General features: G+C 43.5%; 1 protein-coding gene across 4 annotated transcripts in view; it reads left to right on the forward strand.

Annotated features, from left to right (window-relative positions):
• The window catches only part of LOC128453574 (signal-induced proliferation-associated 1-like protein 2), an 81,078-nt gene that overhangs the window by 46,544 nt on the left and 7,270 nt on the right, over nucleotides 1–27,264 (forward strand). For all 4 annotated transcript variants that reach the window (XM_053436547.1, XM_053436548.1, XM_053436546.1 and 1 more), the window contains exons 9-17: nucleotides 2,946–3,220; nucleotides 9,837–10,091; nucleotides 14,273–14,419; nucleotides 15,719–15,822; nucleotides 16,139–16,227; nucleotides 17,450–17,823; nucleotides 19,697–19,957; nucleotides 22,636–22,774; nucleotides 26,768–26,987. In XM_053436547.1, coding sequence (XP_053292522.1) covers nucleotides 2,946–3,220; nucleotides 9,837–10,091; nucleotides 14,273–14,419; nucleotides 15,719–15,822; nucleotides 16,139–16,227; nucleotides 17,450–17,823; nucleotides 19,697–19,957; nucleotides 22,636–22,774; nucleotides 26,768–26,987 — 1,864 coding nt within the window. The remainder of the gene's footprint in view (nucleotides 1–2,945; nucleotides 3,221–9,836; nucleotides 10,092–14,272; nucleotides 14,420–15,718; nucleotides 15,823–16,138; nucleotides 16,228–17,449; nucleotides 17,824–19,696; nucleotides 19,958–22,635; nucleotides 22,775–26,767; nucleotides 26,988–27,264) is intronic.

Consider the following 27,264-nt stretch of genomic DNA (forward strand, 5'->3'; position numbering starts at 1 on the left):
GCTTTGTGATAAAGCTCTCCAGGGTGCTGCTGAGCTTGGTTGCCGCGTGTTCATCTTTTATGAGACAAGTCATCTTGGCTCGGGTGCTGCCTAATATGCTACTTTTTTCTTTTGTTTTGTTTCCAGAACAAAGTCAAAGTGAAGCCACTCTCCTCCATTTTGTGTGTTTATATGTGTGTGTGAGCAGGTGTGCATGTGGAGTATGTAGCCTACTATAGATTTCTGTGACTGACGCCAATCAGCAAAATAATAAAGGAAGAAAGTTTTTCTGCAAACTGAATAATTATTAACAGCTCACAAAGGTATTACAGTTGAATCCTGATAAAACAATACAATATCAGAAAATTAACTGGCAAACAATGATAATTAGTGCAAAGCTTCAGTTCTTTTGCAGAGCAAAAATGCCCCAGTGGTTCAATTAGTTTTTATTATATATGTTGATAAACTGAACATAACAAGGACTTTGTACACTTTGCACTGTTTTCTGAGATGTTCTCGATAAAACAATTTATAATCAACAAATTAATAATGAGAACTTTAATTAAAACTGCCTTTTGGTTATACACTGCCAACAAATCGAGTTGCATTGAGCACAGATACAATCTCCTCTTCTGCTACTGCATGCTGGTTCCTGAATAATGGAGGTCACTACAACTTTGACCTGGGTCATTTGACCACTAAAATCTAGTCAGTTTATCACTGAGTCCAAGTGACTTTAAAAACATTCCCTTAAGTTGTACCTGAGATATCACATACTCGAGAATCAGACGGACATATGGACGGACAGCCAGAAAACAAAACAATACCTAGTGACACCTCATATTTGCTTGTTTTGTCCAACTAACAGTTGAAATGCCAAGTGTGGCGGCCTGATCTTTTATATTTTGTGGTCTAACAATAATTGCTGACCCAAATGACTTGCTCTATTTCTTCCCCATCTCACCAAAAACTGTCATAACACATTAGCAGGCACTGTCTCGGATTTAGATATTGACAATTTACTGTCAAAGCTACTTCTGACCCAGATCTCTCGCTGAGGATCAATGCCAGAAACTCTAAGTGACACCAGACGACTGAGGCTGACACTGTTTGTTTCTTTAGGGCAGTGTTGTAGTTTTATGTCACCATTTGTTAGAGCCCATGATTAGGCTCCGTTTGGACACCCACACGTGTCACCTTCCCCATCAAAATAACTTTACAGGCCACAAGTCCCTCCTGTTAGATAATGAGTGTCCCGGTAGATTCAGCCGTTATGGATTCGGGCCACTCAGAGCAGAACCTGGGCACATTCATTTTGAGCTTGGACTGGATAAAGGTTCCTGATGAAGGCCTTTATAAAGCCATTATTTAGCCTAATGGATTTCTAAGAAAGGGCAGTTTGATTCATGGACCCTAATACCCAGGACGATGTCGTCCTCACACACAGGCCATTTACACCCAGACTTTGCCCCTGGAGAGCATTCAGACATCAAATCTCTGGCTTCTCTTGACCTTGATGCTTCAAGCAGAGTGATTGTTTAGTCTGTCGTCCTTACTCCTCTGGTTTGAAAACTGGATTTTCAGGTCAGTATTTATAACAAAACTGAGGTTGAGACCGTAATTGAACTAATTACAGGATGAGTTTTGGGATTATCTCTTATTGGTAGTCAATGCGTGACAGTCCATCATGGTTGTCTCGGGTCCCTCGTCACACAGTGGGATAGGATTTCTGCCGGTGTGAGAATCTGTTGGAGTGTTGACAGGCCGTAGACTGAGTTAATGTGTCCCTGAAGCCAGCTGCCACTCTGAGGCAAATGGAGGCAATCACCCACAACTGAACCAAGACTAATCTGAAGGGTGATTAAAGCTCATTGGATGTACTGTGCTTTTTTTTATTTTTTTTTAGTGCTTGTCACCAAAAAGTAGAGGTACTCTGCTGAGTACCTAAACTGCAACACGGCCTATTTATATGCTCAGTCTCTTCATGTCACTGTGGTGAACATAGGCTACAGCTGCGTGTGTTTGTATCTCTGATCACTTCTGTGGTTATGTGTTTAACTGAAGCAAGAGCAATGCCTGAACTTCAGCTGAACCTGAATTACATTAAAGCAGAAGATTAGGCCAGGCCTCCCCTGAGCAAAGTGAGCAGCTCAATTTGCATGCAAGTCCACGACTGGACAAAAAAAAACTACTTTAGGGCTGTTCATCCAAGAACACAACAAACCAAGCAGAGCCTGTCCACCAAGGAGCCATGGGTGAAGTCTCTGGCAGAATTCAGAGAACAAGGGGTGAAGGAGATCGTCACAAGCTGCCAGTTGATATGTTTCTGTACAAACGTTGCTCTCAAGGTCTTTCCAAGTCATTAATTCTGACTAATAGACTCGGATCTGTGGACAGGTCCATGTATCAGGGGCCAGTTAGATCCTAATTCCCCCTAGCAGCACCCGCAGAGCTACTGTAGCTGGTGTCCAAAGAAACAGGTGTCTATTTTGAGCAGTGTGTGTTGGTTTTTAGCTGTCTCTGTAGATTTTTTTGGGACTGAAGCGTTAGCTCTGTGATGTACCCTCTCTCATTAACTTCTATTTTGAAGGGTTTCTTTGAATGAGCCAAACAAACAATTTGAGTCTAAGGAGAGGATTTTCACTAGGCTCTAAATGCTCTAATAATATTATTCCTGGGTGTGTTGACACTTGAGTGGTACATCCCACACATCCATTAAAAAAAGATCCAAACTGTACACTGTGGAAGCCCATTGCTTTGATACTTGACTTAGAAGGATCCTATTAAGGGATATTAGGATCACTCACTGTTTTCTTAGTGTGAGTATGTATGGTTACTGCCTATTTCATGTTTTCACATGTTTTCTACCAAAGTCTATGTGAAGTCTTGTTGTCTTAACGTCAGAATCAGTGCAATCAAAAGAAAATGTCCCTTTTGGTACAAATGTATATATTTTTTTCTTCCAGATCACTACCAGAGGCTGTGAAACATCAGATATAACTTTGCGTCGGAACAGCCTCGGCCAGCTTGGCTTCCACGTAAACTTCGAGGGCATCGTGGCCGACGTGGAGCCCTTTGGCTTCGCCTGGAAGGCAGGCCTGAGGCAGGGCAGCCGACTGGTGGAGATCTGCAAGGTGGCCGTCGCTACCCTCTCTCATGAGCAAATGATTGACCTGCTGCGCACCTCCCTCACTGTCAAAGTGGTCATTATCCAGCCTCATGAAGACGGAACCCCACGAAGGTAAATCCTCTCCCTTCTCTTATTTTTACCTAAATACTTATACTACAGACTAAAGCTTTTAAAAAAAAAACTGTGTTTTCAAAACAAACTAAAAATCACTATCCACAGGAGTGTGTATCACCGCCCATGCATGTGCCTTTGCACACAGATTGCTTGAATAGTAAGCTTGTCGCCTCCACATAAAAGCAATTATATTATTGAAAATTGCAGAATTGAACTGCACAACAGCTCATTGCTAAAGAAGCAACGCTTATAATTAATTGTGTTCTACCCTGTTTGCCTAGGCTCATGTTGGTTGTTTTTCTTGGGAGGTTAGTCCTGTGAACGGAGCCTGACAAGTCAGGGAAGGTTAAGTCATGTTCAAAAAGACTGTTGTTGTGAGTGTCTATGACATTGTTTCCAAACATCTCTGTGTCCAAACTGAAACGCTGCCCCATAGTTTTTAAACAAAAATGGGGCCAGCAGTGTTTCTAAACGTTTCCATTTTATATGCTTTTAAACTCTGCACAGCTGGCGTATCAGATTTAGATTTTTCATTTTCTAACTCAAGCATGGTAGAATGGATGTAGTCTAAACAAACTTGCAGACTTACTATTGTCATTGAGTTGAGGCTGTTCTGCTGCGGTTTGTGAGACAGAAGCAGGTGCTCCTCAAAAATGTTTGAAGTGGCGCTTGTCTCATTTTTCCATGCAGCTGGGGTAAATTAGTTTGACATTTGCTCTCATATTTGAGCTGATTAGCATAAAGAAATGCTTACATACTGTTTTAGCTGCAGCAGGGCTGATGTTGTTCTCGCAGATTTCTCTGGAGAAGAGCCGCTCTTTGTATTGATGTGGCTTTGTCGCGGGGAGAAAACTCCAGCAGCGGCTGTGGAGTCATGCAAGCACGGACAGTCAGCATTTCTCCCTAATGATAATGAGAGGAGCTTTTTGATTAATGGCTCAACTCTCGCTCCCATTGTCTGACAGCTCAAATTTGCAGATTGCTTCTTTGAAACCTCACCCAATCTTCCACTCATCAACGAGGATGGGAGTGTTTCCGTCGCCCTGTAATAAAGAAAAAGGGAATGTTTTAAACAATCTTTTGTGGGAAGAGATGAAGTTCTGTGTAAGATGCTTGTTCTGAAAGCACATCTGCTTGTTTTGTGTGTGAAATCAGATCCATCACCTGTTCACACTCACACTTTCAGCAGCTTTGTTATGCTTGTGCTCTTGGCCCACAGGCTTGTGTAGCAGCAAATGCTGTTCCCACTTTCTCACGGACATCAGTGTGCAGAGACCAAACCTTCACTTAATCCCATTCTCTGTTGGTTATCACTTATATGAAAAGCCTATAGATGACAACAATTAATGAAACACAATTTGTGCCATTTGATATTTCACTGGTGGGTAAATTAGCTGAAATCTGTGTCTATAAGATTACCGGTAGGTCGAATGCATATTTGTTTATAATAATTTAAATGTAATCCTTGCTAAATATTCTGGATGATACAAACTTAAACAGCTGTGTGTGTATATGTGTCAAAGACTGAATAGTCGTCACATGTTTAACTGTGTTTCAACTTTGCGCTCTGGTTTGGCAACAAGAGGAGTAACATATTTGCTCTCCCAGATGGCGGGCTAACATGCCTCGTCTGTGAATCCAACACAGAGGCCTCTCTGGCTGAACCGACTTCTAATCCTCTTACCACGATCTGTGATGATACATGATGATACAAACATAATCGCAGTGCATGGAAGGAGAAAGCACAAAACAAGCATCTTCCAAAACTGGTTCTGTGGCGACACACGTGTCCTGCTCCCTGCAGATGTGGTGACAGTATTTGGTAAAAGAGTCTCTGTGCCAGTTGAAGACATCTGGCTTGATTTGAGTGACACAACTGAAGCCTGTTAAGGTACTTGAGACTGCCAATAAAAGAGTTAAAATAACATTCTACATAGCACTGTGCCCAGAACTATGCTCTGTTATGCTGTTTGTCCATCATGGGCGGTGCGATGTATTATGGACTGAGCTTGACCCATATATGGCGTTTGCTAACAGATGCATGTGGCAGATTAGTAGGTATTATAGTAGAGAACCATACTGGTGTCTGACGTTGAGCCCTACTGGGAGATTTGACACTGAGACACAATTTCTCATCGTCGACCCATGGGAACCAAACGCTCCAAGGGGCCTGCAAATGTTTCAACCATAGCTCCAATAGACCAAGAGGTGGGAGGTTGGGTGAAGAATCTCGAGGACCCTCAACTCTTTTTGCCCCTGCGTCTTTGAGTCGCTAAAGTGCTGCAGTCAACAATAAGTGCTTCAGTTTCTCCACTTTTATCTCAAAGGAAAGGAATTCTGCAGGGGCCAGAAGGCCCCAGTCAGTCCCCCGTGGCCAGAGAGATGGGGGTTAGTCTAACAACAATGGACAAGAGTCCCATGACCTCCAGACAATGCACCCTGGCTCCACACTGCTACTTTGACAAGCAAAAATGTTTTCATAAGCACATGCAGGGGCTGGAGGGAGAGTGTTTCCTCTTCACTGTTGATACGTAGTTGATACAAATTATTTATCCCATAAAGTTTGCGATTCATTGAGGACTGATGGGCTCATCCGGCTGCTAAGATTATGCTGAATGAATGTGTAGCACTGTTTTGTGGCAAACCTCCTGAAGCTGTTTATATCTTAAACTGTTTTCCCCAGCTCTCTCCGTCTATAGCCAGAGATGATATGGCTCTAATATTAGCTTTACCTAGTATTGAATTTATTTACACTGGAGGCAGGATGTGGTTTTTAGCCCAGTGCAATACAAGAGGCTTTTCCATCATCACTCTGAGAGGCTTTAAACAAGTTCAACATGTTAGCCTCGGATCAAACTAATGAGAAAAGGATGAACTAGATTAGCCCTTTGAAACAGGAATGCAATGCACAGAACATGGCACTGATTGTATGTTTTGGTATATGGTCATCAGAGATGGTAGTGTAAACAAAGGGATCTGTACAATATGGACTAAAATGAATGATTACTACAAGACACAGAAACATCAACACAAACAAGAAGCATGTGTGTTTTAGAGAACCATTCTTTTATGCTTTTTATTATAACATATTGTACTTTGTTAGGTTTTGATCGCTAAGATTTATGTTTGAGATGGTGGGTAACCTGAATCTAAATGGGTTCAACTTGCACCAGACCCCTGCTGATAATGGGTATTGCCTGTGACACTTAGAAGGCCACTTGTGACCTTTGCTTTGAAGTGTCATCAGACTTGTCATCATGGATTCTCATCTGGACCGAAGTTAAGCTGGAATTCTCACTTCCCATGCCAACACCCTGTGAAAGAGAGCGCCACTAAACCAAAACTCAGAGAGTCTGCATCACAAATTGCTCGCCCTAATCCCATCACGTTATGCACAGGAGCCTATTTCCTTAAGATCAGTTTGCAAAGAAATCAGTTTTCTTGCCTTTTTCCCCCAAACCTATGCACATTTGAGCACAAATTATTTCATGAAACTCTTGACAATAGTCTGCAAAGGGCTGGCGGAGGTCACAACCTCTGCGGCTCTTTACTGTGGCATGGACTCTGACTGTGGGAATGGATTAGCACGTCCCTCGGTCGCTGGCCATGTCATTAGAGTGACAGCTCTCTGACCGAGGTCTAAGGTCCTGTCGTCACACTGATCTATTGTAATTCGTTAAGACACAATGGCTGAAGGAGCTGATTGTTCACCTATAACAGGCCACTAAATGAGCTGAACTCCTGGTTCTCTTTTAGTCATGTTACTTATCTCTATAAACCTGTTTGTCTGTTTGTAAATATACAGAATCTGTAGGCAAAGGAAAAGTGGTTGGCGCTGGAAGCCCTCAGGTTTCTGTAGTTTGACCAAACAGTGAGCAGGATGTGGTGGCCTGCAGGTAGACAGTCCTTATTGACAGAGATTAGTTGGACCTAAAGCATCTTCATAAAGTGTCACTGTTTTGTGTTTTGTGTAGCGTAACGTTCGACTTGTATGATAAAAGAAACTCATCGGACTCCGAACAGTGTAAGGCTAACAGAGGTCCGAGTCTCAGCCCGGATACCAGATACAGCAGTAGACTCCAAAATATTGAACACTGCCCCCAGTGGCTAATTCTGTATTTTTAGTTGACTTGATGTTAGTTTGAAGCTGTAGAAGTTATTTTCTCTACAAACTTATGTAGGCCAGTGTAGAATAATTTATATCGCCTCTCACTGAGTTTGAAGAGTGCAACAGCAGCTATTGGTGGAATCAAGAGGAAACCGACTCTCCTCATGGCTGGCTGACTGGTTCTAACAGTGTCTCATCAGCCACCAGCCTCAAGCTCAGGTTTTACTGTTGACCAAACACAGGCTTCCTGCTGTTTTTTACATGATTTATAAACTGAGGCTTAGTCACCACCATATACGTTACCAACAAGAAGTACGTTCAACATAAACGTCATCTCAAAAGGATGTTGGCGTTTCCACCTCCAGCTAAGCTTGTGTGGAACTGGGTGGAAAACATTAGGATCATAAGAGAAATTAATTTAGTCAGTTCTTAGTCCTTCTGATGCAGAAAGCACAGCGAGAGGCTACAGCTGAGACCTTTCCTGTTGACAGGCTGTTAGCAAGGTTTAGCCTATTCAGAGATTAATTATGTGTGGCAACCTGGTATGACCACCTACACACACGCACAACCACACACACACACTCGCAGTTAATCAAGGTAATGAGTGGGTTAGCAGTCTTGTTTAAACTAATGGACCAATATGCAAGGATTTAACATTCTTGTTAGCATCCTTTTCCTCTGAAATGAACATTAAGTTATTGAAAGCCCTCACGGAAGACAATTAGAATAACAAGATAATCATGTTCTCTGTTAAATCTGTTATATCTGAGGTCATAGTACATTGATACCTATTTTACACCAACATTAGCGGGTATACGCTGTTTTTGTAAACGTGGGTAAACCCGCTTTAAAAGAGGATTGACTCCTCTCCCATTACATATAAAAAGCAAGAAGCTAGAGGGTGTGAGTGAGTTTTTTGACCAGCGGAAAACGGGCTTTGCAGTAGCTTCAGCTAACAAGATAAACTCCTCTTCTATTCACGGAAGTTGCTGTAATGCCACTCATTATGCTCGCTGTCCCATATATCAAGCCAACGATGCATGCTACCTACATACAGCCAATGAATTATGCAAAGCGTGAGATGTAGCGGACATAGAACATTGACAGCCGTTCATCATACATGAGGCCAGCCTGGCGTTGACATTGACCAGATTTGAGAGACATGTGACGAGTGAAGAATGATCTTATAGTAAGATCTTATAACACCCACTACCCCTTCCACCCATGGCCCAGTTTGATGAAAGGGTCTCTGAGAGGGATTACTCGCCCCCTCCACCACAGCCTTTGCAATCAGCCAGTGCGCCCTCCTCATGTTCCGCTGTGTGTACACCTAGGACCACAGCAAAGTATACACATTTTCCAGTACCCCACCACCACAACCAACGGATCCTGGAAAATAGACTTTGGAGGGGGAGGGTAGTGTTATCATTGGGGTCATGCTTGAGATTCTTTTTGAGAGCTAGCAGAGTGCCCAGGCTGTTTAAACCTGACCCACCACCCTGTAACCCCCCGTCATTCCAAACATACACATCAAGCCTCTGCCCAGCCCCGAAGATTAATGTTGCATGAAATGGCATCAGAGGCCTTGTCCATCCCAGAGATCTTCAGTGTTGTTAGCAGTAATGGGATGGAGATGGGAGGGGGCTGAAGCCTCTGGTGTGGAGCCACTCATGGGAGACCCCCCCCCCCCCCCCCTTGTCTCATTTAACTGCAAGCTGAGATTTTCAGTTCTATTAAAAAGGGCAAAGTGTTTTCCACAGTTTTCCAGGTATCTCTAATGTGCTCGTAAGCCCTCGGTGAGCACATTCATGTGTGTGCCTGTTGTTATCTGTGTGCAGGCATGTGTGTGACACTATCTCTATATGTCAGCCTCGGGCTAAATATTCCTGACAGCATTAGTGTGTTGTGGTGTAGTCATGGTAACAGAAGGGACCCCTCCTCACCAATTTTTACTGAGGAGATCAGGGTCAACGGTTGTGTGCAGTGGCAAGAAGCTGGCTATGGGTGCAACAGAAAAATGTCATTTGATTGTCCATTTAGTTTAATATGAATATTATATAGGAATCCATAATAATATGTAATGTAAAAGCATGATGTATTTATATTACCTAGAATAATTTTTAATATTTTACTGTGGATTTATGCAACAGTTACAATGTCTATTAATGAGCTATTCAATTCTTCTTATTCTAAAGATGTTTTTTACATGATTAATAATGAATTAACTGTAGATATATACATACCACTGAAGTTCTAATAGTGGAATAATGTGATATTGTAAACTGATGGAACGTGGAACGCTTTGATCCAGGATTAATGTACTAATCACGGGTACTTTAAAAATAGACATCCTTAAGGTTGTCTTAAGAGGTGATCTGAGACTGTAGATGCTGTTATCGTAAGAGACACTTACCATTAAAGTAAGATGTGACTATCACAGTTTCCTCCCTCACCGCTGACCTTTAACCCCTGTTTCCTCACCCATCCTCCCTCTCTCCCTCTCAGGGGCTGCTCCGAGCTCTACCGCATACCCATGGTGGAGTACAAGGTCGACAGCGAGGGCACACCCTGCGAGTACAAGACCCCCTTCAGGAGAAACACCACCTGGCATCGTGTGCCCCCGACTGCCGGTCCGGCGCTGTCCCGAAGCTCGCCAACGCAGGGCCCTGATCGCCTGCAGTGCCAGCAGATCCTTCAGCAGCACCAGGCAGGGATCCCGCGAAGCACCTCCTTCGATAGGAAGCTGCCAGATGGGTCCAGGTAGATTATTTTCTGTCCCTCCCATCTGGTTCTCTTCTGATCAGAGTTGTACATATGAATTAGTGAGTGACAGAATATGGATTTTATTATTAAGCCTGCAATCATAACCTCCAACTCCTTCATAGACAGGAAAAAACTTGTGTTGCTTGCTTTAACCCTCGATTTAGTTGGTAAAGGGGATGCTTCTTTTAGAGTAATCTGATTACAGGAAGGTTGCATCAGAAAAGATATCGCTAGGCTATGACCTCCTATGATTTTACATTATTCAAGAAATTGTATCCACTGCTCTATATTGCTTAACACACAATAAAAGCAAAAGTGCACTGAGTAAAGGAGTATTAGATCTTTCTCAAAGGTGGGGTTGGTGATTTATGTCTGAAACACTTATTCTCATCTTATTTATTGAAATCCTCTTCATGTCCCGATGGCATCAATAAGAAAAGAAAAGGGTGTCTGTCGCCCTTGCAGGATTAATATTTTTTTTTCTGAATAGATGCAAGTGAAGAATCAATTAAAAAAAAATGTACTAAACAAATGAGCACATTTATGCTTTGAAGCCATTATTGGAAGTCGCGCTCTCTATACGAGGGTTTTCATAGAAGCTCGACTGAGCAAAGCTTGTGCGTGAACATCACAATGTTTAAAAGGTCCAATTCTTTTGAGATGAAATCTTTGAACTCTCCGCCCTTTCTCTCACTTAAGTAGCCCTTCAAAATAACACTTTGAGGGTCTGTTATTTCGCTCAGTCGTTTGCATACATATTGTTTTAAATGGAGCGTTTTAGTAAAATGAATTCAGGGCTTTCATCTCCCTTTTAGATGATAAGGCCACACTCAGACTTTGTTCTGTCCTCGGCTTTTGGACATCTCCATCCAGCCATGCAATGCAGTGATTTGTTCGTTCTAATGAAACCCCCTACAGGCCTGATAACCTCTCCAGTGCGTCACACCGACCTCCCCTGGTGTTGCCTGTGCTGACTATCCTAGAATAATGGCCGCCTTCTCTGCCTAATCAGAGTTCCTGGCAGTGGGAGCACTCCATTCTCCTTCCTTCCTTCTTTTCCCATCTCTCTCTCTCTCCTTATTCGCCCCGCTCCTCGCTCCCTCCCTCTTCCTGCACCCTGCTGAGGAGGAGGTGATCGGGACACTGACACGGCTCAGCTCATCTCATCCAATTACTACAGAAACAAAGAGAGCGCTCTTCCTGGACCACGATATGCAGCACCCCAGAGGGAGAGGGAGTAGAGGAGGGGGCTGGAGGAATTGTAGACTGAAGAGGCCAGGAGGGTGGAATAGAATATTTTACAGTCACATATTCTAGAAAAATATATTAACATGTAGCTTAATTGAGGGAGAGAAATGTGGTCAGTGCTTGTATGTCTAGCTTATGCTTTTTCATTTTTCCATGCTGTGTGGACATGCAGAATAAATTAGATCATCTTTTGTAGAGACAAACAGTACATGCAAAGATTGTGGTGAGGCTCAACTAAAGAAATGAAACGGTAATTTAGTTTGGATACCAATCCATATATTGATTTAGTTGTAACATTTGAACACAGGTATGTGTTGTGAATAAAGGACATGAACACTAGATTGCAAAAGACAATTAAAATTAATAGAGTAACAGATGAAAACTTTCCAAGTAGCTACTAGTAGTCACATTATATACGTTTACTGGAGTGTTAGTATTAACTGAGATTATTACTGATGTGGAACGAAACCACTTGTGTTGAGGAAGATTTTTTTAACTTTGAAACGCTATTTTAAAACGGAAAAGTATTTGTTTGTATGTCACCTCAAAGTGGAAGTATAATCATAATTATAATCATAATTTTGATCAAATCAACCGAAACATTTGGTACATTTAAATGGTTAAATGGTCTTAATTATATCCACTCTTAGATAATTATTAGTGAAAGATTACTTCCAGCTTAAATACAAATGCACATTTCTGTAACATAACAGGTGGTTCTTCTTGGGGGGTGTCTGAAAAAAGATTGGCAAACCACTCGTCTAGGGGGCACATGAGTTTTTACTGCTTAGATAAAATATCATCCCATCCTCATAGAGCAGAATCCAGATTTGGTACAGTTAAATATGACACCTAGCATGCAGCCAACCGAGACCCACTGCTAATCTCTGCAGCCTCAAGTGTTATTTCAATGCAGAGAGAACATAACATTATATGTCTAAAGGAGGAAGAGCGAGAGAATAAGAAGCAGCTGCTGCTGGTTCACATTAAAGTGCCTGCATGGCCCCGGCAGAGAAGACTCACACTTCAGCCAAGGCGGAAATGTAGCGATCTGGTCGAGGTGTTTGATGATGTGTGCTGCGATTGAGTTACTGACAGTTGGGTGAGTTTCTCATGGAAGAAACAAAGGGAACTTGATGACAAAGCAGAAAGGGCTGATGTGAAGGATTCGTCAGCTCCTTTTTATTTTAAGAAATTGTTTTGGCATTGCTGCCTTTTTTTGACAGCAACAGGAAAGGAAGCAAAGAGAGAGGGGATGACATGTAGCAAAGGGCCTCGCCTGGATTCAAACCCAGTTCTGCTGTGGTGAAGAATCAACCTTGATACATTTTACGCACGTAACCAGGAGAGCTACTGGTGCGCCCCTCTTAGGAATCTGTCAGCTTTTGAGAGCATGTTAATAATGTGGTTTTGGAATAATAAAGTTTGATTATTTTTGTTTGATTTATCTGCACATTCCTAATCTTCACATGTGTTTATACAAGTGTGGAATCAAGTTATTAAAGTAAAACATATAAGGAAAAGACAAAGTAAAAATGAATAGTATAGAATGTGTAGCTAGAGATAGAATGTGAAAGCTATCCCGTCTATGTTATTCCAGTCATATTTCCATCTGGTCATCCGAACCCTCTTCAGTGTATTTGGTGTTTGGCCCCCTGGCAGCAGACATAACTCAAATCCAGTGTTTATTTTTCACTCCACACTGTCGCCTCGGCCACGTGAAGAAGCAGAGAAGCCTCTCGTCTTAGCGTATTGAGCCGGCTCAGGACTAACTGAAGGACAGTGATAACACACACACACATTGGACGAGTTGAGCTGAGATCATGGTCAAAGTCAATGGAGATAAACGTCTTAACAGATCATGTGCAAGTCGACATCTCGGAAAGAGAGTCAACTTTATGTAAAGCAGAAAATTCGATCATCCTCTTACATATAGAAGCTACTTCTGCCTTTGCTTTGCACATGCGCACACACAGACACACACACACACACACACACACACACACACATACACTGAGGGCTCTACCATCTGGATTAGTCGCTGAGGCTTATTACCATAACTAATCTCTTCTTCTGTTTGTCTTTGGAGAACAAGACACCTTCTCCCTCACTGACAGTTCGCACATTTGTGAGAGATTTTCCACGGCACATACAGGAAGTGACTATTCTCAGACCTGACACCCAATGATATAGACATTAAAATCAGACGGCAAGGAAAAAAAGGCTTTTGAAGTCTGTTTGAGAAGAGCCACTGGCATAAATGTATATGCATAATTTAAAATAAAATAAAAAAAACAATAATGATTAAACTAAAAATGTAATGGTTAATGTAATGTAGTGGTTTATAATTATATTAAATATTTAAATCACCCCAAAATGAAATGGTAATTTTGGCATTTAAAGCTTTTCTAGTTGGGCAATACCCCTTATGCCGAATTAATATGTTCGCACACATTCATAGATCCCATTCAGACAAACGCATGTTCACGTACAACACCATCCGACGCAATTTTAAGGCTCAGTTTCTTGCCCTAAGTCCTGCCAACATGTAGATCGGAGCAGCTGGGGATCAATCTACTGACTTTTCAGGTATTGGACGACCCAATTTACCTAATTAGGACACTGCAAATTATTACATTTTTTAACTATTTATTAATCGATTTATCAATCAAATACCCACATTTGCATTTCTTTCGTATCTTAAGGAAGGAATCACTGATTGTATTTGTTCTATATTGGCTTATATCTTCTAGTTTGGGACTATTGGTTTAATAAAACTACCAAGTTCATAATGTCTTCTTGACTCTATGAAATTGTGAGCAATAAGACGCCCTCTAGAATAAACGGTACATGGTTTCTTACACAGCCCAAGTTTTGATCATATGTGGCAGTGTGATTAACCCAAGCTTTTTTTTTTTCTGTTTCTGCAGGACAATGCAGGATATTGAAAATCCCCAGGTCACCTCATGCAACAAGGGGGACCAGCACTACCGCAGCTCCCCCAGTAACCAGTCCTCCTCCAGTGATCCAGGACCCTGCGGCAGCGGCACCTGGTCCCAGCAGCCTGGATACGACGGGTATGGCCCCCCAGCAGTGTACATTTTTATTTGAAACAGCCTCATGAGTAGTCCCTGCAGGATTATGGGTTTTCTGAAGTGATGAATGCAGCTACAATCAGCCCCGGTGCTATTTCTGAGAACTTGCAATTTTTTAACATGAAATGAACAAATCATCGAGGCACATTTGACCAGTTGTTATACCATTTTGCAGGAAGTATTCCAACAAAATATTAAAAGGATTTCTGCTGTTGTTTAAAGCCACACTCACACATTAAAATAGAGAAAATGATGGAGGATGATGAGTTAAATGTATCTGATTGGTTTTTATTTAACACGTATTAGTAAAGTTTCCTTTCAGTCATTCCAAAGCCTTGGGTTCATGATTTCTCTGAGCAGAACATGAAGGTCATCAATGAACAAAAAATCAAACCATATAGTTTTATAGCCATTAGGTTATAGTCTTAATTTAAATCCAAGCCTGGTGCAGTATTTTTCATTGGAGTTACTTTGAGAACATCTTTCTTTGTCTGTTCAGGAGATCTAGAAAGGATGCACACTCAAGTATAATAACAAGTGATTATAAAGATTTCTCTCGTCCTCCAGTGTCTCCTACTGTGACTAAAATGCCATTTGAGCAAACTACTCTGTAATTTAGGAGTTGGCCGCTGAAAAGAATTTTTTGTTAAAAATATCACAGAAATGTCAATTCTGGAGAAAGCAGACAGAGCTCAAGAAGCTTCTGCCAACATGACTTTAGCCACCACATTTTCTTTTTGTCACCATGTGTTGTCCCGTCTACAACATTTATCACCATGGATCTTTTTGCAGCATGCTACTCTTTTCCCCACACTTTCATTCATATAATGGTTGGCAGGGCAGCGCATTGCTCAGGTGTAACATCTGTCAGTCTGAGACTCAAACATGAGAAGAATCCATCAGAGACGACTGTCTGTGTGTAAGCGGTTACAGACCATGACAAGAGGCTTAGCTCAATGCTGCTGCCTCCCTGTCAGAGGCCTCAAAAGTGAACCCGACTCTCTGGGATCACCGTGCACCGTCAGAGCTGCCGCCATGCAGAACAGCACACACGCTGACTTGCCCATTGAGCTCCAGCTACAGTCTTTGTTAAATACTGAAGACATCAGGAGACACAGTTGCCTCTGTTCATCTGTAACCTTTATTAGCTCTTTAAGATTTAATTAAGACCCACTTTGAAAAATGTGCCTTTTGTTCGAGAGCAGGAGTTTTTCGAATGAAAGGAACTTGCTCTGTCGTGTAGGAAAGGATAATAATTTACAAACCTCTTTGTTTCTGCAGGTGTCCTTCTCCTATTCTTCATGAGCGTGCAGGGGACATCCAGGGGGGAGACGGGGAGATCCACAGGGAGAGAGAGCCTACTCTGGAGAGGACCAGATCTGCAGGTAAATCTGTTTTCTTTAGGCAATTTCAGGCCTGAACTGCGGCCAATCAGCTGCAGAGATCATGTATCACAGGAAGCTTGTGAATCTCGTTGTTTTCGACTTCTGTGGAACCTCTTTTTCATCCTGAGATATTTGTATTGTTTTACTTTTCCACTTTTGCAACTGTCGTGTTTGAGAAACATCAATCCTCCCAGAGAGAGTTTTTACAGGGGGCTACTTTCAGGAGATTAACCAGTTGTTGACCAGTTGTTAACCAGTCCTGATTCAAATGCATATAACTCTTTTTTTTTTCTCCCCTTTTCTTCTTGGTGCACAGAGGCCAAATGGCACATCCCCTCCACCAAGATCCTGAACCCTCTGAAGCAAAGAGAAGGAGGAAAGGACTCACCCAACAAGCTGTCCAGGGTAAATGACTGACCTACTTTCATTTCAGTATGACAGACGCTGCCCACATAGCATGTACTGGAAATCATTGTCAACCTGCTCTGGAGGGCACAGCGTTTGAAAGTTTAATGCAGCATTGACAGTGTGTGTGCTGTGTTTGCAGTGGAGTGTTTTGCAGTGCTTCACTCTGCACTGTCAGACCTGGTTTACCCCACACCACTGTGTGAATCAGGGTGATTGTCCTTGTTTATGGGATTTGCAGCAATCAGCTTTTCAATTGGGGTGTTCAGCCTGGTGTCGTCCCCTCTTGCCGCTCTTTGCGCTTATCACTTTGCCTTCATCAGCTTGCTAACGGGCGTCTCATCTCATCACCATTTGTGGTTGTCTCAGACTTTTCTAGGACACATTTTCCTCGAAGGTTGAATATATTAAGTGCTTCATTCTCTCATCCTCCCCTTTTCTCTCTGTCCCCGCTATCTCATTTATCTTTTTTTTGGCCCATGCACTCTCTCACTCTCTTTTCTTTCTCCTTGATGCTGGAGGCAGACACATGCAACTAAAACTTGCCTCAATGCTTTCAGCATTAACTCAGGCAAAAAATTTAAACCATCCCCTCATGCACATTGCTTGTTTTTTTCGCCGTTTTCTATGCTGTGATTTCAGTTGCTTCCATAATTCAGCAGCATTAAGCGTTGCATAATGAAGAAAACATGACAGGTTGCAACCCTGAGGTCAGTGTTGATGTAATTAAACATTGCTGTTAACCTCGTCCACATGGTTTTTTTGTGGGTCAACAAATTGATTTGCGATGTTGCTGATCTACATTTTGGAACAGATAAAGTAAAGTTTGTCTGATGAGTGGTGCTTGGTGATGAATAGTAATAACAACAATAATCTGGTTATCTGATCACAAAGGAGTTGATAAAATATTACGAACCTCCTTTGAAACGGTTTTGGGGACCAGATCCCTTCGATTACTCACTGAAATACCAGAAATAAAAAGGTCACGAGCAAAGTATGGGACATTCAGCGTATTGTGTTTCTATTTCTTCTTATTAATCTCAGCTAGAGACAGTATCAGGGGCTGTCACTTCAGTCAGACACACATGAACATGTAGACTGATGGGTAGACCCCTCCCTTCTGGTCTGCCAGGCATGTTAAAACATGCAAAAAAAAATATTTGCAGCTGCTGTTTGGCCTCATCTGATTTACTGCATTTCTCGCTCTCTGTGTTTGCACCAGACGGGCGATAAAAACTCCAGCCACTCGAGTAGCAACACTCTGTCAAGCAACGCCTCCAGCAACAGCGATGATAAGCACTTTGGCTCCGGAGACTTGATGGACCCGGAGATGCTCGGACTCACCTACATCAAAGGGGCGTCCACAGACAGTGGCATTGACACTAATCCCTGCGTGGCCCCCGGGGCCCGGGTGTTGCTGCAGGGCAGGATGGGGGAGCAGGGACACCCCTGGGTGTCGGAGCACCACGAGGACGGGGCGTCGGAGGAGGATCACGGGAAAATGTACTTACCGCAGGGATACGCTTCTGCTATTATGTCGAGTCACGCAACGGAGGGCAGCATCGGGGACCTCAGCGAGATCTCTTCACATTCAAGGTACAGCTAAGATGTAACTTTTATCTGTTAAATAAGTAACCCACTTTTAGGGTCAAACTTCTGATGTTTTGTTGCTCTTTGTTTTAAGGTCAAATTAAAAGGAAAAAATGCATTAAAAAGGGAGATTATAGAGGCTTACACACATGGTCAGAGGGTTTGGAGTCATATGCGTTTGCCTCAGCAGTCACCAGATCCATTCAAACTCAATACCCCTGGGAGATTTTTGATTGACATGTTAGAAAGCGCTCTCTCTGTGCCAGGAAGCATCAACGTTGAAGACACCCACAAAGACTGGATGTGGTTGTTGCATTATCCGCAGCAACTCTGATGTTTTTTTCTTGTCTATGGGCAATTACTCCATTCTGTCTTGACTTAATTCATCTGTGTGTTGGGTCATTGAATTTTCCCACTGAGTAAAACCCACACCCTTTTCATGGTATATGGCTCAGAGCACAATCCACTGTGTTCAAACATGTGAATGTACATTCATATATACACCACCTCCGCCACACTATTCAGCCCATTATCCGATCTGTTAAACATACACACGCACAAAAGGATGGTTCCAGGCTATTAGTTGACCTTTTCCCCTTTTCCGTGCTCCCTCACTCCTGACCCGCAGCCTGACTCATCCAGCTGTGCTGAAGCTGCTGTGTGGGGCTGCTGTCAGGCTGGAGCAACATGGGGGTTGTGGGTAGGGTTCATCACACCGTGGTCCAAGTCCTCCTCACCAGACTGGAACCCAGCTGGGAGAGAGGAGGGGTGTCAGAGAGGGGTCGGCCCCGAAGCCACTCACAGTCTGTCTTTAGGAAATAGCACGGGTATGTCTTTGTTTATGCCTTGCAGCATTATGTGGGAGCAATCTGTTCAGATCACTGAGCTGTTCGGGAGGTGTCAGAGCTGTCCACTCCAGCATATCATTCAGAATTTAGGAAAGAGCACATGCCATCACCTTGACCACCTCGATGCTTCCCACCTTTAATGTGATGGACTTTGTCACACGAGTGTCATCTGAACAAACAATGAAGCAGTAGGAGCACACTTTGGAGGGTGTGGCCCAGATGGTCATGAATATGGAAACACATAACACAAGCCAACTGTGATGTCTCAGGGTATTTAAGCAGAACGAGTAGTGTTTGATGAAAGTTTGTTTGCAAATGATAAGATGTTCAAACTAAAATGTAAAGCTGTAGAGATTATTTGAATCTCTCTCCTGTAACTACCAGATAAAAACTCATCTGTGCAGGGGACATGAAGGATGAAATACCCTCGCTAGTATTAGAAAGGATATTTGTCTCAAAATGCCAATTCACAGTGTGGGTAAATTAGTCCAAAGGCTTCAAATAGAAAGCGTGTTATATCGTTCATAAATATAACCAGAAACCTAAACAACAAAAGTTTTGAAACTGAAATGTCACTTAAATGTTACAAATTGGATAGAAACCACTGGGAGGAAGTGGAAACATGTGTCTGGGATTTGAATGCACTGACCCTTTAATCCAGTTTGTCAGTTGATATTTGACTAAATAGTGAAAGGACAAAGTTCAACGGGAACAGTCACATGAGAGACTGGATGTGAGTCATATTCCAATGTAGGTTAGAGGTGAACTAGCTGGAATAAGCGTGTGTGGAGAAAATAATGTCAACCCCGTCGAAGCCGACAGCAGCAATCAGCTTCAAAAATCATCACCGTTTCTCAACATGGGACGTCACTGCATTGCTGGAAGACTCTCTCATTTTTCATTGTTAATGCTTTTATATACTTTCACTCACCACTTTATGTTTAGTTGTTTGTTTTGTTACCTCATTTTGAATGCATTCATTTCCTCGCCATTTTTTGAGTTACGTTATGCTTTTTTTGCTGTCCGATCAGTGGCTCACACCACTCTGGCAGTCCCCTCGCCCGTGGGGCCAGATACTGTATATCCGCTGACTCGTCCAAGGTGTACACCATCCCCCAGACCAGCAGCTCAGGGCCAGAGCCAGAGCCGGGGCCCAGCTCGGAGGCCTGTGGACAGACACGGTCCGAGCTTGGCTGTACACTGCTGCTGGGGGCGAAGACTACTGGCGATGATGAGAGGGGTGATGATGAAGACCGCAGCACTGAGGGACCTCCCAACATTTCAGAGTGTGGGTGAGTGTGTGCATGTGTGTGTGAGAACATCACCAAATATGCTCTTATGCCACAAAAACAAAAGAGTTTGGTTTCAGTTCACATGGTTGATATAAAGTTCAACACTAGCTATCATGCAAAGGTACATGTCATACTTTTCAGTCACACTCATTGACCCCATCACCTTTCTCTCACTGCTGAGCTGTTTCCTCCCAGACTTACTATCGCATGTGTGCCAAACCCGTTCCAATACAAGTGTCCGCCTCCATCAGGCCGACCAGTGTGCCATAACTGGCTTTGATTGAAGCCGACAGGCACAAAATAAATAAGCTCAATGAAGCCGCGGACATAATACACTTGGCACATGTCACTTGTGGTTATTGATTGTTCCCGTGAAGCCGCGTCCCCGTGGACTGCCCTGTTGAGCCTCCACCAGATCAGCATCTCTGCTGGAGAGCCAGGCAACGATCCAGACATCAGCCTGACGACACCAGCCACAGAATAGCCTGTAGGGAAAGGGATGTATGCAGTTATTCAGGCATGCTCAAAATGTATATACTCCCTGCAGACTTCATATGAACAACTACAACTGAATGTATCAGTCTGCTGATTAAATCCTTTGCTGTGGAGAGTAGGGCCATTGATGCTGAAGCTGAAACACAGCTGTGTGTGTGTGTGTGTGTGTGTGTGTGTGTGTGTGTGTGTGTGTGTGTGTGTGTGTGTGTGTGTGTGTGTGTGTGTGTGTGTGTGTGTGTGTGTGTGTGTGTGTGTGTGTGTGTGTGTGTGTGTGTGTGTGTGTGTGTGTGTGTGTGTGTGTGTGTGTGTGTGTGTGTGTGTTCGTTCGGCTCGGGGCATATTTTGAAGGAAAGAATGTGAGATTCGCCCTGAAAGAAAAACCCCTGCTCCCAAGTAATTTCATTGAGGCTTTGAAATTTGCCACTTAAGGCCTGTGTGATTGATCGCATGCACTGAAGTCATCTTCTGCCAACTTATGAAAAAGCTCTGTAATTCAGTTTCCCTCCCCGTTGTTTGTTTATATATTCCTACAGTTTTATTTCATCTTGCATAACCGCGCCCTGTGATGAATGGCCTAATGTTACTCACAGATATTGTTCTAACATAATGAAGTTTCTCTTCCCTCATTCTAAAAACGTTGCTCCTCTGCACTAACATTGTATGTTAACGCAGGATGTGTAAAAATGCTCCTAACCCCCGGCTGTTTGTCTCTTGCTGCTGCTGCTGCTTCCTGTTCCAGAGGAGCGGAGAGCTTGTTAGCCTTCCTTCTCAAAATGCTGGCTGATCGCTCAAGGTACACAGTCAGTTAAAGTCAACCCCGTGGCCCCGATCTGACCCAGCCCACCCTCCGCACCTCCCATGTCCTAGACCACCACCCCATTCCTCTCATCATTCCCCTGCCATGTGGCACATGCTGACAGTGGAAGGGGACCAGCTGTGGCTCAGTGGCTGTGACATTTCTGCTGTATCTCCCACAGAATCCCACTGCTGTGTACTGTCCACCAACACTTCTACCTGTCAGACCCTCATCCAACTCACTGCACACATTCCTGTTTAAGGACAGAAGCAAAGTTATGAATTTTCACAATAAAATGTGGGCTTAATTTTGTATTATTTGAAGCCTGTGACAGTGTTCGCCAGCAGGACAGTAATACCTAGCTGAAATTGAGACATTGAAAACATAACTTTTTTTCTCTCGCACTCATCTCCATCCCGCTGTGCAAAAAAAGGGACTGATTTCGCATTGTAAGCATTTAACAGAGGTTCCCATGTGGTGGAATAATCTTTCATTACTGAGGTCAGGGCCTTAGCGATGCTGCAGATTTCCCATAACCACAGATTGATCACGGAGGAACAAATTGGGCAGGAGCTCGAGATTCAGGGGGAAATTAAAGTTGTTTTTCCTAGCACCAAGTCACGAACAAACAGAGCTCAGTAAATTGCACTTCTTCGTCATAGATGCAGCCTTCACAACAGAGCAATTGTTTTTGAACAAGAGATCTCCTGGATCAGTTAGAATGCATCTGGCAATACTCATCTATGTGTTCAGGGCTTGGTTGCCATGGTGCCAAAAGCTTAAAAGAGGGTTACTCTCAGCAATAATGTCTCTAGGTAACCATCACGGCCAGGCTGTCCCATCGTCTCGCCGTCTAGTGTACCCCCCTGTGGCCATCTAGCACCCTGCCAACAGCACTCAGTGTGTCATGCTCACAGGCTGCTCACTAAAAGCAAAGGTCTCACAGCCACACAACTTCAGCAGCCGTGTCGCTCGCATCGTCCTTGCACTACCTTGTCTCTGTTTTCCGTCCCTCTATTTTCCCTTCCTTTCTACCTTTCACAGTGCTTTGCTTCGTTTGTTACAGTCTCTTTCATCATTTGTTTTTGGCAGACAGAGAGGAGACTGGGAATGGGTTTGAAAATGAGTGTTTCCTCCCTAGCTCCCTCTCTAACCCTGTTTCCCCACGATCACCTGACTAGCACTGAGCAGGGAGGCACCTGATGTTGGCATGCTAACACGGACTTCACCCGAAACCCCTTTGTCCGATACTGACATTATCCTCTAAATAGCTGGGGACACCTGTCAACCCGAGCTGCGATGGCTTGAGTTCTCGCTCGCAGGTTTGTGGATCGTGTGACCCCTTCTGATGAGCCCTGCTCTTCTGTGCCCTCTCTCTTGTCCACAGGCAGCTGTACGCACAGGAGGCTGCCTGCCGGCTCCAGGATGCAGAGCGGGATGGGAAATCGCTGCAGAGGCTCTCAAAAGAAGAATACCTTAAAATGATGCTGCCCGACAGCCCCCCGGGAGACGACAGGAGTCTGAAGGTGAGATCTTTGTGGCCGACTGAATCTCTAAATGACATGATAAATCAGACGTTTTTAACACATGGACAAATTAAACCTGTTGAAACTATGATGCTATGATTGATAGTATAATTACATGACAGTGTACTGCAGCCCTTAAGGCTACTTTCTCATGCTGACTAACAGACGTGGTACATGTGAGGCCAGAACCAGAGCAGATAACCTCGTGCTTGGAAGCAAGAAAAACATCTGCTGCCTCTCAGCTAGCCCCCGCTGCCGAGCACCTCGACTCTCCCAACACAAGACCCCTTCAGCCCCCACTGACTGGCACCCAGTGTTTGGTTAATTTGATTTATAACGGACCTGAGTTTGATCAGTCGGGATGTCATGGATTAAAGGCAGGAAGTTGCAGAGAGTGCATCGATGTTTGATGATCCTGGGTCCTGCCGACTCTATTAATTGCATTTGAGGTCCCGGTGCCGTCCGCCGTCCCCCATCCCCCATCCTTTATCTCCGAGGAAAGAACCCAGGATACGTACAAATAAGCTATTTTTGGATGCCGCTCAATTCTAATACAAATGCATTTCATCCCCTGAGAAGGCAAACATGTCCTCTGGCGCAGGCAGGCCTTGTCTCTCACATGAAGACGCTTAGTGCAATGATTAGTTTGTCTCGCTGTCATGCATCGTGCTCACTGTATATAAAACGTGGCCCCTGTGAGAGAACAGGCTCAAATGAAAGCAGGTGTATCGGGGCCTTTGCTGTGATTTTCTTTCAGTTGGATCTGTTTTGTTTCCCACAGAGAAGAAAAGCACAGTAACCCGTAGAAAGGTTCACACTGCTGCCTATCGGATTCAAAGAGGAGTATGGTCCTCGTTGTAATCTCAGTCTCCAGTCGGAATCTGTGCAATAAAGCAGTGTGTGGAAAAGCGATCTGGGAAAGAGATGCAGGAGCGAGGGCAGGATGCCAGACACTCTGACCATATACACATCTGATCCCAATGAACACATACTGTTCTTTTCTGGGAGCAGCTACTCTGAGGCTGCATGTTTTCAATCATCAGCTGGCACGTTAAAGGAATCAAATTACAGCAATGACAACGTTGGACACATGGTTGATTTATTGTTGATTTCTTACAATCTGACTTGCTTCATTTCCTAAGTAATTAAAGTGAGTCTACGGTTAAGGATAATGCGTGTGTCACTTAGGTAGTCACCCGACGCCATTCTTTGTCTGGGTGAGCAGGTGCAGAGAGGTTTTCCTCGCCAGCCGCCGTGTCCGCTGGGAGGCCCCTTCCACAGACAGGCAGACTATTGTGTGGCTGACGTAAAGGAAAGGCCGCTCACCGCTTATTCTCCCACAGCATTCCACTTTTGAACCTCCTGTGGGAAAGAGAAAAAAAAAAAAAAGGATTTGAAAAGGTGGTTGTCCAACACATCCTCCCAAGTGGCACGTCAAAGGCTTCCAGAGCTGCTTGTTGTCGTCTTTGTTCGGTGTGGGCAGCGAGGACAAAAACAAAACTCCGGTGGATGTGTCACCGCTGCCTCGAATGATAAGAGTGTTGCTGTCGTACAAAAGTATCAAATCAGGACGAGGTGCATTTACACTCACATCGTCTATAATGGCAGATTTGATAAATACGATATTCTGTGTAATGTGCACAGCAGGTTGAGCCAAGCTGTGTTCACAGAGCCTTATTTGAAACTGTAGATGAAATAAATTGCTGCTCTGAAAAACATCTAGGCCAGATTGCAAATGGTTTCATTTGCCTTGACTTCATTTACTGGAGTTCCTGCGTCTGTGGTATCTTTTTTATGCAGCAAACCCTGTTGAAAGTTATGATGAGCGAGAACCTTATGATGTCTAATCTTGTAAAGTTGGGTGGGAATCTGAGCAATAAGAGACACCCATGTTGAGTTAAAGCCTCTGAGATGTTCTTTCAGAGGTTGTGCGTGTGTTTGTGTGCAGAGCTTTGCATTCCGGTATATATATCACCGCTTTAAAGACGCTCTAGATGTTTGTGAAATTCTCACCATGAGATTTGTGCGTCTTTGAAATGGAGATGGCTGGGTGTTGGCTTGTGGGGATACCAGTCTAATGTTGGTTACAGCTGGGAAGCCAAAGGCAGGCATTTACCCATCTGGCCGACTGCCCCGCATATCATTTGTGGCCACTTTTGATGTCACTCCAGCAATATTTATGTAAGCTAAACAGGACAATGATAGATGGGATGGGTGTTTGTGGTTTTGTGTGTTTAAACAAGAGATCCCCTGTCAAAACTGCAGCCACGGCCATGTAACTCTAGTATCTCTGCAGTGGTGTGCTGCGTAACGCTGTTCACAGGAGACATCCCTCAGGATTCGGCTGTTCAAGCCCCCTCAGCTTGTTTTTACTTTACTCTTGAAGTTTCCTTTGACCACAATGGCATCTGCAATAGGCTTCTATACCTCGTTTAGATTTGTTCCCTCTTATTCTAGAGAGCGTGCACAATTTGCAAATAAAATGTATTCACTTTACTTAACGCCCCTAGGCTTCACTTAACCGTGCTCATTGGTTTTCTGCTTTATAAATAAGGAACCGAAATAAAATGTGTACTGACTTTATGAACAAATACGATGATCACTGCGTTAAATCAGCAAATCCAGGAGTTGTGAGCCTCCCTTGACACGACAGCTCAGCATTTAGTTAGGGGACAATTCCGGTATTTACCAACATGTCTTTTTAAATGTCACCATTGTGATTCAAAGGTTTGCGCTAACTTTACAATAACAGCATTTTTTTTTGGGGGGGGGGGGGGGGTGGTTTAGTGTGAAAGCTCCTTGTGGCTCCGTCAGCTTTCTAAATAAACCTTTACACAGAGACATTTCAAATGCTTGTCTCTGAGTCCATCTGACAGCAAACACAGAAGGTGCATTTGTTTGAAAGTTGCAGGATTATGCAAAAATTACACACCCGATTTCCAGAAAATCTTGTTGAGAAGTGGGATATGGATAAGAGACCATTAAATTGTTTTTTTTCTTTTACATCGTACGATCGGGAGTTTTTTTTTTTACATTTTCATTGATTTCTCAGGGAATAATTCATGAATCTTAGTGTAATTTGCTGCTGATCCAAATTAAACTCCAGATGTGGTGAATTTAAATGTGTTTTCATAAGGGGACTGTTGGGCCTTGACGGGGGTATGTGGTTCCTAGTGCCTTGTTTTATTGATAGCTCTAGGATTTTATAAAAGGAGAATCTGTACTCCGCAGGAAATAGTTTGACAGTAGTGTTGATACAACGTTACATTAATTTATATCAAGATATTTTTATATCTGATTCCTCCAGTTTGATATAGTCTTGATCATCCTCATAATATGTTTGCTAAGAAGACAGTGTAAATATAAGTTTTACTCACATATAAACAAATGAGTGTGGATGAATAAGTAAATTGACCTGGATGTAGATCCCAAAGCACAGGGATACTTCTTGTGTTTCAGTCATTCTCAGAAACGATCGTTAAGCAAACACTGAAAAAGTTGTGAATTCTTGCATCAGTATTCTCCTGGAAATACAGGCCGTGGTATTTTTGTATTCGTTTAACTTGAATTTCTCACATCAATTACATTTTACGTTTTTATTTTCATAGACATAAAGCACTTTGAGATGCATTTCTTATATGAAAGGTGCTTATTATCGTTATTATAAGCTCTGGGACTATCGGTTGCCTCAGTGCAGGGACCTCTTGTCACCACCTCCACAAGCCTCGTCCGTTATTTTTCCCACTCTGACAGACACTCGCCAGCTGTTCTCTATCCATCTGCATTTTCCTGAGAGCACAGTCTGTAATTGATTCCTGAGACTGCTCCCTGATGTTCCCTTCCCTCCTTACTGATCCCAGCTGCCTGCTCGTGTAAACGCGCTGTGCAGGGAAGGTGCAGACAGGGGGCCATCGCTGGGGTTTGCAGATCAATCTGTTCTTTGCATTGCTGCGACCATCTCTTAACAAACTGTTCTACTCTTCCATCTCGCAGGGGTCGGCGGTCGGCAGTTTATCACCGAGACGCTCCCTGTACCGGACGCTGTCGGACGAGAGTGTGTGCAGCAACCGCAAGGGTTCGTCCTATGCCAGCTCGCACAGCTCCATGCTGGACCAAGCCATGCCCAATGACATCCTCTTCAGCACCACCCCACCTTACCACAGCACACTGCCCCCTCGCATTATCCACAACCAGGGAGCATCCAACCTCAGAAGTAAGTGCATAGTGATGACATTCACATGGGGCCACGTGGTGCTAAAGAAACATCTAAAAACATGTAAAATATTAGATTTATCCAAGAATATAGCAAAGCTGCTAATATGTGGGAGAGAGAGGAGGACTAATGTCGTCTCCCTCTGCATGTGGTTCTTGGATGATGAACCTTCTTCTGTGGCGCCAGGCGAGAGTCAGGATGAAGATTCTTGTTTGAAGAGCCACTTGTGTCATAAATCTCATTAGCACAACTGGTGAACACTCCAGCATCACTCCTC

Source organism: Pleuronectes platessa, chromosome 12, assembly GCF_947347685.1.
Source record: "Pleuronectes platessa chromosome 12, fPlePla1.1, whole genome shotgun sequence".
NCBI classification, from domain to species: Eukaryota; Metazoa; Chordata; class Actinopteri; order Pleuronectiformes; family Pleuronectidae; genus Pleuronectes; species Pleuronectes platessa.